The sequence below is a fragment of the Anthonomus grandis genome, chromosome 1 (genome assembly GCF_022605725.1).
Source record: "Anthonomus grandis grandis chromosome 1, icAntGran1.3, whole genome shotgun sequence".
Lineage (NCBI taxonomy): Eukaryota > Metazoa > Arthropoda > Insecta > Coleoptera > Curculionidae > Anthonomus > Anthonomus grandis.
In genome coordinates this window covers 2,297,639-2,313,922 of record NC_065546.1, presented here as the reverse complement: position 1 = coordinate 2,313,922, position 16,284 = coordinate 2,297,639, and the positions used below count along the sequence as shown (strand labels likewise).

General features: G+C 37.1%; 1 protein-coding gene across 9 annotated transcripts in view; it reads left to right on the top strand.

The window, feature by feature from the left end:
• LOC126745345 (titin) overlaps window positions 1-16,284 on the top strand; it is a 139,601-nt gene that overhangs the window by 110,052 nt on the left and 13,265 nt on the right. For 8 of the 9 annotated variants that reach the window (XM_050453148.1, XM_050453191.1, XM_050453166.1 and 5 more), the window contains 5 exons: window positions 3,212-3,310; window positions 3,465-3,540; window positions 3,657-3,740; window positions 8,210-8,266; window positions 8,329-8,440. In XM_050453148.1, the coding sequence (XP_050309105.1) occupies window positions 3,212-3,310; window positions 3,465-3,540; window positions 3,657-3,740; window positions 8,210-8,266; window positions 8,329-8,440 (428 nt within the window). The remainder of the gene's footprint in view (window positions 1-3,211; window positions 3,311-3,464; window positions 3,541-3,656; window positions 3,741-8,209; window positions 8,267-8,328; window positions 8,441-16,284) is intronic. The other variant, XM_050453158.1, reaches the window with a different exon arrangement.

The window sequence follows — 16,284 nt, the reverse complement described above, 5'->3', positions numbered from 1 at the left end:
TTTTCAATTTTTTCAGTGAATACGGGTTTGAACCTGCCGTGGTTTACAAGCGGAGTGAGCTGCCGACGCTTTAATCATGATTGTAAGGTGGTTCTCTGAATACTAAAAATCACACTAGCTTTTTTAATTGACATTGTAACGAAGTTACAAGATTTTGTATTTATTTTATAGTAATAAGAGTAAGCCCAGGCAGTCTTTTATAAGACAACTTGGATAGTTTTGCTCCGTTGACATTTTCACCTATGGGTTTTAAATTTGCATAACAGGGAGATAAATTTTGGGCTTTGCCTGTGAGTCATGAGGGGTTTATAATTGTACACATATATAAAGAAACCAACTTAAAGAGGTTTCTAGCCTGATAGTATCCTGGAAAGGTTCGATTTCTTATAGGTTATGCCTAGTTCTCCGTTGACTATGTTGTAGTCTCTGGCCTTATTGTTTTCAGCCCTGGTTATTCTTAGGATAATAAAGAACCACAAATGCCTAAAACTGAGAGGGTTTTCATCACTATGCTTCCAGTTTTCCGGTTATTTTCATGAAATTTTCCTTTCATGCTGTTGCATTGTTTACATGTTCTATTTTACAAGTTTTAAGGTTTACCTACCTTGGGAAGCCCTGTTAAATGAAGGGGCATGCCCGGTGTGGCAAAATATAATATAAATCATTTTCCAGTTTTCCGCGGTTTTCCTGAAAAACCGGTTTTCTTGTACACATGTGGCCAGCTTTTGTCACGCTATTTTTCACCTAGAAATACCCGGTTTTGAGAGCTGAAACTAAGTTTGTTTACCATATAAGGTCATAACCTGTAAATCCGTACCGTTTTCATGATGAAAAACTCTATTTTCATTAAGTTTTCCCAATTGCATTTTTATTCAACGATTGGTTCCGAGGATGTTCGTGAGTCGTCGGCACCCAAATTCCTGCTATGGGTATAAAAAGGTTCCAGGTCCACCAAGGATACACATTCGCCGCAGTAAGGTCGTACCATACCTTTCGAGCGAAGTACCAGTAATTTTTCCATGTTTCAATACCGTTAAATTTTCAATATTTACGTTTAAATTTGTCTTGACGTTGACAGTGTGAATTGGGTTAGGTAAGAGCCACCTGTTGACAGTTGACCGGCCGCTTCCAAGCTCGCGTATTAAGATCTTTATCGAATCCGTTGCTATTGATATCGTTCCGTTCCGTTCCGTTTTATTTAATTTTAAAACTGTGGCTTGGACACTATCCTTCTTCGTGTTTTGTAGAGCAAGCCACAGTTGCGAATATTATTAACTGGTGCCTGGACACTATCTTTCTTCGTGTTTTGTAGGGCAGGCAGTAGCCGCGTTTATTAATTATTACTTGGCTTCTCAAAATGGTGAGAGACAAGTAATAACCGAGTCCGTGATGTCATAATTACTATTCGCATAGCAACAGAGCAGAGGTAAATGCTGACCGATTGATTGAGATTGCTTCGCTTGATTGGTGTTGAGTTTCCGGCTTTGCTTAACGAATGTCATCCGTAACCGCTTGTACAAAACATCATAACCCCGTCCCTTAAATCATACTATTTTGCGTCATTAATAGAGTGCCGAATTTTCCGGTACATTTTAACCGGTAAATAACTGCCTGTGCTTAATCATAGAAATTGATAATGGGGATTGTTAGATTTTAAGGACACTTTTGTTCATTTAGTTTTAAGCAACCAAACCTGTTACTTATTAGTATTCGTAATAATAAAGATTAAAAGCAATAAGATCTCATTATAACCGGACAGTCTACTTTCAATCTCTACCTGGTTTCTCCACTGTCTAAAGGCTTACCCGAGAGGCTAGAGGGGACTCTAAGCTCCTTTAATTACTTAGAGTGGCGCCCGAGGCATTTTGTCAACTTTTTCTCCTATGACTGTAAAGAAATAGTGAGGGGGGTTGACGAATACCCTGCGCCGTCAAAGGTTAGAGGATGGACATACGGCGAGTACGTAAGTGCCCCCCACTACAACATCTCTTTATTTTGAATCGCTTCTGAGGCACCACGAATGATATTTTCTGAGGATGATCCTTTTTGGGTTGGGTTGGGTTGGGTTGGGTTGGGTTGTTTGGATGTAAATAGCTCCGCGGAGCTATTTCCATCTGTGGTTATGGTTTGCACTTCATATAATATTAAGAAAATGCCTTTAAATTGGGTAAAATCCTTATTGAAATCGCTTAAAATGTTATAAAACAACACGCAAATTTTAAAAAATGTTAATATTTACTTTAATTTTAGTAATTTTCAGCTAAATGCTTAAGGACACAATACGCGCTAATAGACATGTAGACTACATTGATTATTGTCGTGCTATGATGCTGGTTGCTCGACATATTTCGAGAAACGCACTTGCCCCCTATGATTGATTTGCCCCACTCTCCCCTATACCATTAAAATGAAAGTTAATAATTTTTTGTTACTAGTTCTGAGTGGATGTTTCTTTGATAAATTTTAAAACACTGCTGAGATAAATATGATATTGAATTTAAGCCCCTTAAAGAACAGAAAAATCCAATTATTTTAAATTTATAAATTTTTAAACTTTTTTATTTTTTTATTTTTTTTTTAATTCTGAGTCAATGAACCGTTAAGATCACTGCTGAGATAAGTATTTTATTCCATCTAAACGCATAGGATTTTTTTCTAAAATCACTGTAAATATAAATATAATATTGGATTAAAGCCTTTACGGAAAAAACTATTTTCAATAATTTTCAATTTGCATCAAAATTCATATTTTTTAAAAGGTTCTAAGTAGATGATCCTTTAAAATCACTGCTAAGATAAGTATGATATGTCCAGCAACCAGTAGTTCCCAATCATCAAAATACTGGCAAACTATATCATTCAGTAGAACCTCATGAGCAACACGTCATATCAAGGAAATTGTAGGAGTTCAAACCACACCAAAAAAGAACTAAGGACTAGTATCTCAATTTTTGCCTCTAAACCAGGTCAATCATGCTCAGAGGTTCAAACCCATAAGAGAAATTATTTTTTAATTTTTTTAGGTTTTGGTTTCTTAAAATGAAAGTTAACAATTTTTTAAAGGATTTGAGTCGATAAATCAGAATCACTATTAAGATAAGGCCAATAAGGAAATCAATTTCAACATATAATTCTATGCGTCCTATAAATTATTCTTACAATAAAATATTATGAACTATTATTATTAATTTCATGATTATTTATTTTACAGGAAGACGGTAAACCGACCACAACGACAAGAGTCTTTCAAAGGCCAGTGACAGAAGAAGAATTAGAAACTGTTTGGGACGAGCAAAGTCTTAGACTGTTGGTAAGTTTTCCAATAATAAACATTTTAATTATCAAATCTCAAGATGGAGCACAAATTTAGAGTTCAAATATAAATTCCTTATAGAACAACTCTACAGTGTAAAATTAAATTAAAAAAACTAAATAAAAATTAATAAAAAATCTTACTTTTTTAGTTAGAGCAAAGCACCGAGTACGAGGAACGTAAAATAATCAGAATCAGATTACGCCAAGTAATGGCCGAACAAGAAGGTAAAGTTCAAGTAAAATCTTCTTAAAAAAAAAAACAATTAATTTTCATTGCATTAATTTTTGGAAAATTGTAACAACCATTTTTTTCATCATAACTAGATAGTCTTTATTTTTAGTGTGCACAGCTTTAGTCGACGAGGCCACAAGAGGTGAAGAACCAAAGACCCCCACGACCCCAACAACTCCGGGACAACTAGAGGGTGAGTCCCAACTTCTACCCTTACTTCAAGGTCTCCTAGATGTCCCCGCTAACGATGTCACCCCCGATTCCGGAACAGAATCGGGTGAAGACCAACGATCCAGTCTTATAGCGGAAGTACAAACTGCCCTGGAGAAGCTCACTAACTCTTTAAATAATGATCAAATCGATATAACTCCAGAGAGAAGAAGCAGTTTACTTCAGTTAGTCGTTAAGCTTCAAGCCGGTTTGAATAACGGTTGTAAAGACAGACGCACTTCTCTGGCAAGCAGCAATGGACGGTTCTCCAAGAAAAAAAATAAACAAGCTAGACATACTGTGGGGGTATCCAAAGAGGAACTTGCTGACGCTCGAAAGCTCATAGAGCAAATATCCCTCAAGGAACTTACGCCTTCGACAAGTATAAGCAAGCAAAATAGTGAAAGTAGCGTGCCGACTAGCTCGGCAAGCTCTTCATACCATAACGTCCATAAAAAAATTAAAAATGCCACTGCAAAGCCATTTAGTTCTTCTAATAGCACTACTTCTTCAGTGCATACACCTACAGAACACTTTGACGGTTTCGATATGCTCTTCAATGATAACCACGAAGTTACTGCTCATGAAGCAGCTACAGTGCAGCAAAAGGCTACAGCGAACTTTGCCACTACATCAAAACCCACCTTAGAACGTAATGTTTCAGTGGATTCAAATGTCAGCATTAAGTCTGCCTATAAAGCTATACAACAAGCTGCAGCAACTAAAATAAGAAGAGAACAATCCAAAGAGCATATCCCTGATAACAGTGAAGTATGCGAGGAAGTGGATGAAGAAGAAGAAGATGATGATGATGATGAAGAGGAAGACAATTCAAATACTGTAAAAAATACAAGTGATTTAGAAAATGCCTCTTTAAAAAGCAACCCTATTTATGACAAACCAAAAGAGGAGAATACCGTAAAAAACAGCTTAGTCTTTGGCAATATCATATCCCATGAAGAGAAATGTGGCAGATTCGACACCCAAAAGAAATTAAGAATGAAACGTGCCAACACCATAGATATCCCAAAGCCATTGATGTTTTACGAAGATGAAGAGGACAGTGATTCAGATCATGAAGACCTCGCTCAGAAACGTAGGGATAGTTATTATGCCCTACGGGGTCCTATCAATGTCGGCAACCCACATACTAAGAAAATTGTACCAACGTTTGAACCAAAAACGGAATCTGACAAAAAATTTCTAGCTTTCATCAATAAACACAACGAGAACAGTTCCAATAAGAGCTCTATGTGGGCTAACCATGGTTCCAACTGGGGCAACCGTTTTGGAAACATAAAAAACACTTTTGAAAAAACCCAGGACGCAAAGAATTTCTGGAAAACTGCAGATGATAACATTAAAAGGTCGTCTTCGAATCAGTTTGGTCCTAAGATCAGTCGTAGAAGTGCCAGAAACCTGCAGCAAATGTTTGAAGAAAAACAGAAACAGAATAGAAATCAAAACACGCATGTCAACCCTACTCCACAGCAACCGAAACAAGTGTCATCACATCAACCTTGTATTACGAAGAATCTTAATTCCTCATCTGTCCAGCAACCAATAGTTCCTAATCATCAAAATACTGGCAAACTAGCTCACACAGTAGACTCTCATAAACAGCACGTGATATCAGGGAACTTGAAAGTTCAAACCACACCAGAAAAGAACTACCGAGTAGTACCTCAACCTTTGCCAGTAAACCAGTTCACTCATGCCGCTCAAAGTGCTTTTAAGCCGATAAAAAAAGCTCCAGAGCCTCCACCCTCAAAAAGGGCATCTGTGGTACTTTCACCTGAAGGAGGTGAAATAATTAAGAGCAAAATAAAAGATAAAAGTGGAAATTCATTTTTGTATAGTCCCAAGCCAATAAACTCGGAAAGCCCCACTGTGACGTCACCAGTCGGTTCAAAACCGTGGGTGGCGGTGACAGGAGGTAGTAGAGTATTGAGCCTTGCCGCCTCTAAGTTTGAGCAATCCCCACCAGAAACTGTGAAGCCAAAGAAATTGGCTAATAATACAAAGACCTTTGGTTCAGTTACCCAAGTGTTTTCGAAGAATACAGTTGATAGGTCTCCGATTTATTCAGCTAAGAGTGAAGCTAGCTCGAACACAGTGAGAAAGCTAAGTGGGCAATATGAGCAATTTGATAAGAAGGCTTCTAGTTACCCATCAGTAAAGCCTCAGACTTATCAAGTGAAAACAAGCATTGTTGAAAGTCAATATGCCTCCCCTCATACACAGAAACAAATAAGATACGAGCAGCCTCAAAATTATACCGTTGTAAAGGATCAGCAAGAGCCTAGAAAATATTATCCGGAATTTCGACAGCCTCAGAATTATTCAATTCGGTATGATCAGCTGCAAAAATCACCTCAGGATACGTATCCTCCCTTAAATATTAAGACTTGGCCGGTTCATGACCTTCCTCAGAATCAATCTAGTCAACTTCAGCCCCAAAATTATTCTATTCGACATGATCCGCTACAGAAAAAATCTCAAAACAATTATCCTCCCTTAAATCATCATACTCAGGTAGTCCAGGAAAGGCCTCAGAACCACCTTAATCATGATCAGCCCATGAATTACTCAATCAAGTACGAACAACCAAGCTCTCATCAAGTCTTTCAGCATATTCCTGGTAAAGAGCAAGTGAATCAATACACGTCTTCATGTCAGCTTAAGACCAATCAACCAAAAATCCCTGTACAACCAATCGAGCCTGTGATACAGCAGCCAAAGGTCCAAAGACAAATCTCCGAAGAAAGTCTGCATGAATACAACGCTATCAGCAGCAGAGTTATGACTGGACCAGTAAGCCAACAGGCGGTAACAGTGAACCAAGGCCCGATGAACAGAGATCAACACGACATGGCTGCCGCCTTTAATCTTAAAACCTCTCTGCAAAAAATTGGTAGCTCGGAATCGAGCCGTAGTCCCAGCAAATCCCCCATAAGATCTCCTAGCAATAGTTTTAGCTACAGACCCAAAGAACCTGAGAAAAAAAGCCCTGCATTGAGTCAGAGTTTTAAGTATAAAAACGAAACTGCTTTCGTTGACACAAACAAGTATAAGCCAAGCGACTGTCCTAAACCCACAGTTTCCCCAAGCAGTTTTAAATTCCAAAACAGTTTCGAAGACGCTCATAAAGAAATGAAGAATTGCGGTATAGTCAAACCGATGCAACAGCCTAAACCCACTCCGATTTACAATAATACCAACCCTCTGAGAACATCGAATATCCAAAGGGTTACAACAGGGCAAACCTCATCGGTGGTAACAGGACAGTTTCACATTCCTGCTATCAATGTTAAGTCACCTGAATCCCCTAGGGTGCCCACACAAGCCTTAAGTAAATCTGATTCTTGGCATGAGATCTGTATGGCCCATCAGGCGACTAATCAAAAGCCAGTGCCGAAGCCTGGACCTATAAAGTCGAAATCCAGTCACACCTTGGCTGTTCCTAAAATGTTCGAGGCTGGTATGAGTAAAGAAGAGATGGCCTTCAAGAGGAAAACTATGGAGGCATTTTTGGTTGGGAATAAATCCCCTACGAATGAATCCGGTGGAAAGCAGGTGAAACGTAGTATTAATAGGGTAAAAACTGCTCATAAAGTATCTACACAATCCAGAGGAAGCGGAGGGTTAAGTAGAAGTAAAACCCTTCCAGATATGATATGTCCAGAATTGTTAGATGAAAGTAATACGGACAGAGCATTTGAGGAATTATTCGCTTCTTCCTAGATTAATTATGAATCATAATATGAAAGACAGATTGTGGTTATCCATTCCATTTTTACGTATTGTATGGAACTTTTTTTAATAATTTATAGATGTAGGAATTGTGTAGCTTAAGGAAGAAGTTGTTTTATCAGGAATGTGGTGGGCGTACACCCCACATAATCGAGTCGAATACCAATAGTCTTAATCCAGGACCAAGTGGAAGAGAATTGATTTCATAGGACTTCAATGGAGGGTGAGGAGATAAAAAACGGAATGCTGTGTGGGTGTACGCGCACCTTCTAACTTTAAAAACCCCCTTACCCTTACTGACGCGAATGTACCCAACCGCTGCCTACACGCTCGATACATACCAAATATATAGTTAAATTGTTTTGTTTTCGCATCTCATTATAGTGATATATTTTTTATGTTTGTGCCATTCTATCTATAGTGACTCATCTTTTTTTTGTTTATTTGTTGTTCATCATCTACACCAGCACTAATAGAGCGTGCTAACTTGCAAATAGTTCAAACTTCTATTAAACTGTTTAAGTTTGATGGAGTTTTGAGCCAAGCTATTTCTCTGTGCCCCTTCCTATGCCAGTTTAATTTTTGATTTCCAATGTTTTTTTTTTTTGAGTTGCTAACATTGTAGATAAAGCATTATTTTATGTGTATTTGTAAGCTGTAGCACAGGCATGTAATTTAATCGTGACTCTTTACTTGCAGAAGCTGTAGAGACCACCAAAGAAGTTAAGAAGGAGGGTGACATTACCACTACGAAAGGTAAATTTAAAGTCGTTTTTTTTGGTGAATTTTAGGGTGTTTTATTTTATTTTTTAACTTAGTTACCACAAGAGTTACCCAGCAGCGTGTCGTGGCACCTAAGCCCATCTCGCCTTTCGCCAAGTTTCGGCAGTTGGACAAACAAAACAGTGTCAATAAACCCACCCCTCCAAGGTATGATTACGTTAATTTTCTTTCTAAAATAAAATTGAACGGATTTCTTGTGATTATCAGGCTAGTAATTTTAAAGAAAACATGTGTCAAATAAAAACTGCATGGTCAATTTAAGAATAAGTGTAAAATTTGAATACAGTGCATTCACGACGAAACAACTAAATACATTTAGGATTCATATAATTTTTCTTCTTTCATTTTTTGGACACATCGATTAGTAGTATGTTCACCAAGGTCACCAGATATACCCTATTAGATTTTTTCTTATAGGGCTATTTGAAGTCAAATAATGTTGATTATTTAAAGCAAAGAATTAGACAAGAAATTAGACTAATCGATCCTCAAGTGATTGAAAATGTGCAACAGGCAGTTATCTACCGACTTCAAAAATGCACTGAAGTAAATGGACAACAAATTAAACATCAGTTGCCATAAATATTGTATACATTTTTATTTTTTAATATCGTATGTTTCATTAGTCTATTCCGTCAAATTTGACAAACCGCCGGCTTTAGACATCACGTATGCTATATAACATGTATTCAGAATATATCGTAGAATTGAGGCGTTCCCGATAGTAAGGGTGAACTCAACATTGGGTCAAAAAAATTTTTTTTGCGTCATACCATTTTAAAATACGTTTTCTACTTCATAGAAAGGTCGAAATGTTGAATTCGCCCTTGTTTCGCCTTCAAAATAAACCCACTATCAAATAAATGAGTTTCAATCCAGCGATAGCCGAGCGGGTAGTAAGGGCGAACTCAACAATCTCGCGCTGAACAATCGACCGGCGCCGCGCCGGCGGCAGCGTGGTACTGTTTACTGAATATTGTTTTTTATTTATTGTGGTTGAGGACACAGATGTAAATAGCTACGCACGGTTAGTGCTAGTGCTAGTACTAGTGCTAGTAGCTAGTGCGGAGCTATTTACATCTGTGGTTGAGGCTTGCCGCGTGTCAAGCTCATGTTTATTTTACTGTGCTTACGTTTATGATTCGTTCATTTTCATTGTCTTAAGCCGCGTATCCACCTGACAAACGGAATGTTTAGAAACATTTGCAATCGTTTACAAACACGATGTTTATCCGGTGGATACGTCGGTCACTCACATTTGCAAACGTTTGCAGGCGTTTATCACTGTTCCGCGAAAACTTCAAAGGATTTGACTTGTTTGTGGAGTTCTGCATGATTTCAGTGGAGACGCGATATTCTACGTTTGTAGATAAATAGATATTTACATAGCTCGCTAATGCTTTCATGATGGCGGCACATACTTTAGGAATTATTCTAGAAATGAGCTGCTCTGAAGAGGTACATAAGACTGGAATAGGAATCTCCTGTCGCTAGAAAGCGAAGTGTGATGGCCAGTCTAATTTCGGCAGAGACGCACTCCCGATAGTTCGTGAAATTCTTGAGAGCAGAAAATCAAAATCTCTTGGCGAAACTCGAGTAAAATTTTTGAATAAGCTACTCCTGTCAGTTTTGATATCAGAAATCAGCTGCATAGAAACTCTAGTTTTTAAAAAATGAGACACCCAAAATCTATGTTTCCTTCTTTTTTTTTCTATTAGTGCACAAAATACTAATGCAGCACAGGCGGCAAGTTTCTTTCTACTTAACGGGGCCATTTTTACAATTTTTCTATTCTCGGTTTTCCTCAAAATAAAAAAAGACCTGGATACGCGACAAACGCTCTCAAAACTGCTTTGTGAACAATTTCAAACAACGTTGCTGATCGGCGGGTACTTCGTTTTGCAAGCGTTTATCAATATTCGCAAACGTTTACAAATGTTGCTACAAAGGTTAATGCCAGTCGATACGCGGCTTTATAGAAAATTATGATGGAATCTGGTAGTGAATTAATAGCAGAACATTCCGAAAATAGTGTTGTGCCGGGTTATTCGCGAAAGAGACCTGCTAGGGAGAATGATTGGCCGAAAAAAGTGTGTAAAGTGAAGCGAAATTCGGGGAATTCCTACGTTTCAAGAAATACCAAAAGGGAAGTTGTTGCCTGCAAGATTGGACCTCCTTATAAATGTGGATGTTTTGAGAAAATAGGCGCAGATCAGGTATCCAATATTTTCGAGTTTTTTTGGCAAATTGGAAACTATGATCTACAGAACAGTTACCTATCAAAGTTGTTAATCTGCAATGACGTAAAAAGGTCCTACGTAAAGGGGCGTCTAAGCCGTACATTGAGACGCATTCAGTATAATGTGACTGTTAATCACGTTACCCATGCAGTTTGTCGTATTGCTTTTTATAACATTCATGGAATCTCTGAAAAGCGGGTTCGAATTGTACTTGAGAAAACCAACCGGACTAGCACTGTTACCACGGATCAAAGAGGCAAGAGTGCACCAGCGAAGAAAATAGAAAATGACGATCTTTGTAAAGTAAAGGAACACATTATGTCACTACCTACTGTCACAAGTCATTATAGTCGCGCTAAAAGTCCTCATCGAAAATACTTACCAGTTGGACTGAACATTAAAAAGCTCTATTCTCTCTACAGCGAATGGCCTACCGAAAATTACCCTGGTTACATCCCGGTAAATGAGCACTATTATCGCGAATTTATATGTATATATGTATGTAAACTGCCTATTTAATAGGCAGTTTAATATTGGTTTTGAGCCTCCAAAAAGCGACACTTGTAATTATTGCGATAAAATAGACATAAAACTAAAAACCACCCAAGTCAACGATTCGGAAAGTGCAACTCAAATGGAGAATCTTAAACAAGAGAAGCAGATACATCTGACTCGTGCAAAAACTGCACAGTCTCTTCTGAAGAATTTTAGGAGTAATGCAGATGACTCACTTCTGGTTATAGCTTTTGATCTACAGCAAGCCTTGCCGACCCCAAAACTAACTACTGGGATTCAGTTTTACAAAAGGAAACTATGGACCTATAACTTTTGCATCCACAATGTTAAAACCGGTTCTTCAACGATATTTCTGTGGGATGAAAGTACAGGAAGACGTGGATCATGTGAGATTGCCAGCTGCTTGTATGATTATTTGTCTAAAATTGATGTTAACTTTAAGAAGGTTTTTATGTTCAGTGATAACTGTTCTGGACAAAACAAAAATTTAAAACTTGTTTTGTCAAATCTATACTTCATACACAAAGACCGGTTCACAGAAATTAAATACTACTTCATGATACCTGGGCACTCATACCTTCCTTGTGATAGGGATTTTGGGAACATTGAGCTGGAAATAAGAAATAGCACTGTATATACCATGGATCACTATAAGCTAATGATTGAAGGATGCCGCCGAAAGAACCGTTGTTCAACTTACGCAGAATATGATTTTAAATTTTTCCAATCTTCAAAAGAAAATAACTAAAGTGCAGATGCTTGGTGCTAAGTTTAAAGATGGAAAGATCTTTGAATTTACAAAGAACTTCAAGCAAGGTTTCTATATTCATTCGGGTTATAATTTGGAAGTTAAAATAACAGTCAAACTCAAAAAAGGCCAGGGACAAAATTATAATCCTAATTCTTTTAATTTGGCCAATGAAGCATTGACGAGACTGTACAGTACCGCCATCAAAATACCATCTCCAAAAATAAAGGATATTCTCGATTTATTTCCATATGTACCTCTACCTTAGAGTCGATACTTTACAAAAATCATAGACACACAAGAAGCAGCCACGGATAAAAATACAGAAAATCCAGACATTGAGGATGATGACCAAATAGAATACAACTAAACTTTACTTATTATTTCTTCCTTTTTTCTAGTTTTTTCTTATGTTAGTTTTACTCTAGGTTTCCACTGTTTTGTGATTTGTTCCAATAAATACCTAAGTTACTTAAATTTTGTAAGAATAAAAAGTTCAATTTCATTTAAAAAAAATCACGTTTAGATTCAATAAGTGTTTCAATTTAATAAATTAAATTTCAACTCAAACCCTTTTAGTGAATGTGGCGTTAAGTGTTTTGTTTAACCATACCTAAATTTTTAAATTTTATTTCTGTGAGTAACACTAAATGTGTGAAAAAAAATAATTAAAAATAAAAAAAGTTATGTAATTGAATTAAAAAAGAAAAAAGTACAAAATCATAATGTTGCCCACTTTTTGTTGAATTCGCCTTTTGTAAATTTTTTTAAACGCAATTTTCTCGAAACTTGCTTTTGTTGAGTTCGCCCTTACTATCGGCAACGCCTCAATTGTAAAATATCATAATATACAGAGTGTTCCATTTAAAGAAGTCAATGTTGACGCCACAGTTTCTTATACAAAAATACCACATCAGCGTTTGCTGACCATTTGCTGTCCTCTACTCATAATTTTTCTCTAAGGGTGGGAACTGAAAATGCTTCACGAATGCCCTAAAGGTAGGAAGCTTGACCTTCCGGAGAAAATGGAAATTACAAAGGCAAAAAAGAGTCCCGTTCTCGTATGTGTGAATTACTTTTTTATTTACGAACCATATTTTATTTTAAATAACTTAATTTAGCTTTAAATTACTTATTTTTTATCATTTTTCTACATTGGTTAACTTGGCATTTAACTAATTTAATATTAGGTCTACCTAGTCGATAAGTTTTACACCCACACATCTATTATAATCTTGTGAGACAGGGTTCGATTCTCGATGAGTCTATGTTGTCTCATCTACTTTTAGTGTTTTTTATTTAAGTTTTTAGTTTTGTTTTGACTAATACTTCGATTTTAGGCCTCATGATGCTTTAGCTAGAGCGAAACACGCGTAGCCTGTGATTATATGTTGTGAGACCGTTACTTTATGTTTTCTTTGTTTTCTTCATTTTGCCATAGTTTCTACTTGAGGTACAGACATTTGTATAGACATTTTTATTGCAAAAAAAAAACGTGTGTCCGAAAAATAATAGAGGAAAAAAATACCTGCATTTTGAATGCACTGTATATTTATTTTTTACACAATATCTAATCTGCTATATAATCAGGCGCCTTCTATAGGTTTTATTAATCGTAATATAAAATGTCGTTATTAAAGATATAAATGCTTTTATATCTTTTTCATCAAGTAGTCAACTGCAAGTTGTGAATAAAAAGTAATTAGTTAGTAATTAATCATAAATAAAAAGAAATTAGATCAATTTTCGCATCTAGATATTATGTATGGAAATTTAAAAAAAAATTTACTTTTTTTCATTTCTATTGCTTTTATTTTTCTATTACCATCCATACCATCAAAAAATTAAATTAAAAAAACTTGTTCTATAGTCAGGAATCCTATTGGTGTTTATATTAACGTTTCGATAATTTTATTGGTACTTTCAGGGCACCATTTTCTATTATTCAAATATTTTAATTTTTACAGGTTTTTCATCAGTCGATTATTTTATTGTTTGAGGAGAAAATCACTTATTATTACTTTCTATTATTTTTTAGTTTAAATTACAGTGAATACTTTCTTAGTATTCTTTGCAGAATATTTCTTTCTACTTTATTTCACAAATAAATTTTAATGTTACGGGATTTTCATGTATCACTTGAGTGCATGAGATTTATTATAGTATCAAATATCTTATATTATTTATGTTATGTAATGTGACACGCGTTTTATAAATATATCTAATAAATATATAAAAATGAATCCATATTTTCCTTGGTCATTAAATAACTTGAAAATGACTTTACCGATTTTATTAATTCTTTTTTCTTAAGATGTATTTTAGTTTGTAGAAGGATATTATAGAATAAACCATTAGGAAAATTGCACCAGAAATTGGAAATTTGCAAAAAAATTAAAAATGCTTTGCGTGACATCTATCGGTTTCGATTAGAATAAGACAGTCTAAAGAAATCTATCGGTCAAAGTAATTTAAGAAATAAAAAATAGAAGGAGCTTGGGTGGCAGTAGGTGACATAAAATATTAAAAATAGATGGCGCTTTCAGCAATTTCTAACAAGCTGACAGGCCGCCATCAACAACACTGACCCGCTTCTTTGAAATGTGCCAGAATGATGACTTTGACCGAACGCTGCTTTACTCCGAAATGCCAAGATATTATACCTGGAATCAATCGTTAAAGAAATTTCAACGAAGAAAACAAGGTCAGCCCGTTCCAGGTTACCCACAAGTAAAGGGTGTTCAAATAAGGACGCTCGAAAGTTAAAATGGAAAAAAAAGGAAAAAAATTTAAGTCAGCACTAAAAGTCTATATTGATCGTAAATAGCATTCGACGACATTATGTATGGAAGATATCGTTTAAATGGCCACCGCGACTGCGCTGTACAGCGTGCATTCGCATGGTCCAATTTTCGAGCACTTTTCCGCACATTTCAGCGTCTACCTGCCCGAGGACGCGAATGATGTTGGCCCTTAATGCTGCAATTGTTTCTGGCTTATCCGCATACACTTGAGACTTCACGTAGCCCCACAGGAAAAAGTCTAAAGGCGTTATATCGCACGATCTTGGTGGCCAGTGCACATCGCCGCCGCGCGAAATAATGAAACCGTTGAACTTTTCATGCAGTAAATCCAGCGTTGCGCGTGCGGTGTGGCACGTAGCGCCAGCCTGCTGGAACCAGATGTCTGTTAGATCCATATCGTCCAGTTGAGGCCACAGGAAATCATTAATCATGGCGCGATACCGAGCTCCATTGACCGTAAGCGCGTTGCCCATAGCGTCCTCAAAAAAATATGGACCGATTACGCCGCCAGCCCAGAAACCGCACCATACAGTCACTTTAGCAGGATGCATAGCAATTGAGCAAGTCACTTCAGGATTTTGGTCAGCCCTTATACGGCAATTCTGTTTATTGACATACCCGTTCATCCAGAAATGCGCCTCGTCGCTGAAGATGATTTTTCGTGCAAATGCAGGGTCGACTTGCAACTGCTCTAGAGCCCATGCGGCAAATGTACGGCGCTGTCCATGGTCTTGCGGTTTCAATTCTTGCGTCAATTGAATTTAGTACGCGTGCAATTTCAAGTCTCGACGCATAATTGTCCATGTTGAGGTCTTTGGAAGGGCAAGTTCTTGTGCACGTCGCCGCAATGACTGATGCGGGTCTTGACGCACGCTCTCTCGCACAGCAGCAATATTCTCGATTGTTCTTACTGTTCGTTGCCGTACGGGTGTTGTTTGGTCTGCCACTGAGCCAGTTCTCTCAAATTTATTGAGCAGACGTCGAATAGTAGACTCAGCAGGACGGCCATGTGCACCATAAATTGGACGCAATGCGCGGAACGTTTCACGAGTCGAACATCTGTTTTGATGATAAATTTTCACAATTTCCACGCGTTGTTGAATCGTGTACTGCTCCATGATAAAATGTTAAGACTAACTTAATAACCTCACAAAATTTGACAGCTGTATCCCCACCGGTTTGGGCGCGCGCGCCGTTTAAACATCGAGCGTCCCTACCTGAACACCCTTTATTTTCCACCGATGCACTAGGACGTCTTTACACAATTCAGCCTAACCAAGACGAGTGTCTTTATTTGCGTTTACTGTTAATCAATGAATGTTCGTGGACCAACATCTGCGAACTATTATTGGTGTATTATGCGGCACATACAGAGAAGCCTGTCAACTTATGGGATTGCTAAAAAATGATACTCATTGGCACCACACTCTGGAAGATGTTGTAGTTTCATCAAATGCTAAGCAAATACGAACATTGTCTTCTATAATTTTGTCTACATGCTTCCCATCAACGCCAATTGATCTGTGGAACAAATATCATATGGCCGAAGATATATTGCATCAGATGCGACTTAGGACATCGAATGCAGATTTGCAAATGAACGAAGAAATTAAAAATAAAGCATTAATTTTAATTGAGGACATGTGCTTGATGCTTACCAACAAAAGATTAATACAATTAGGA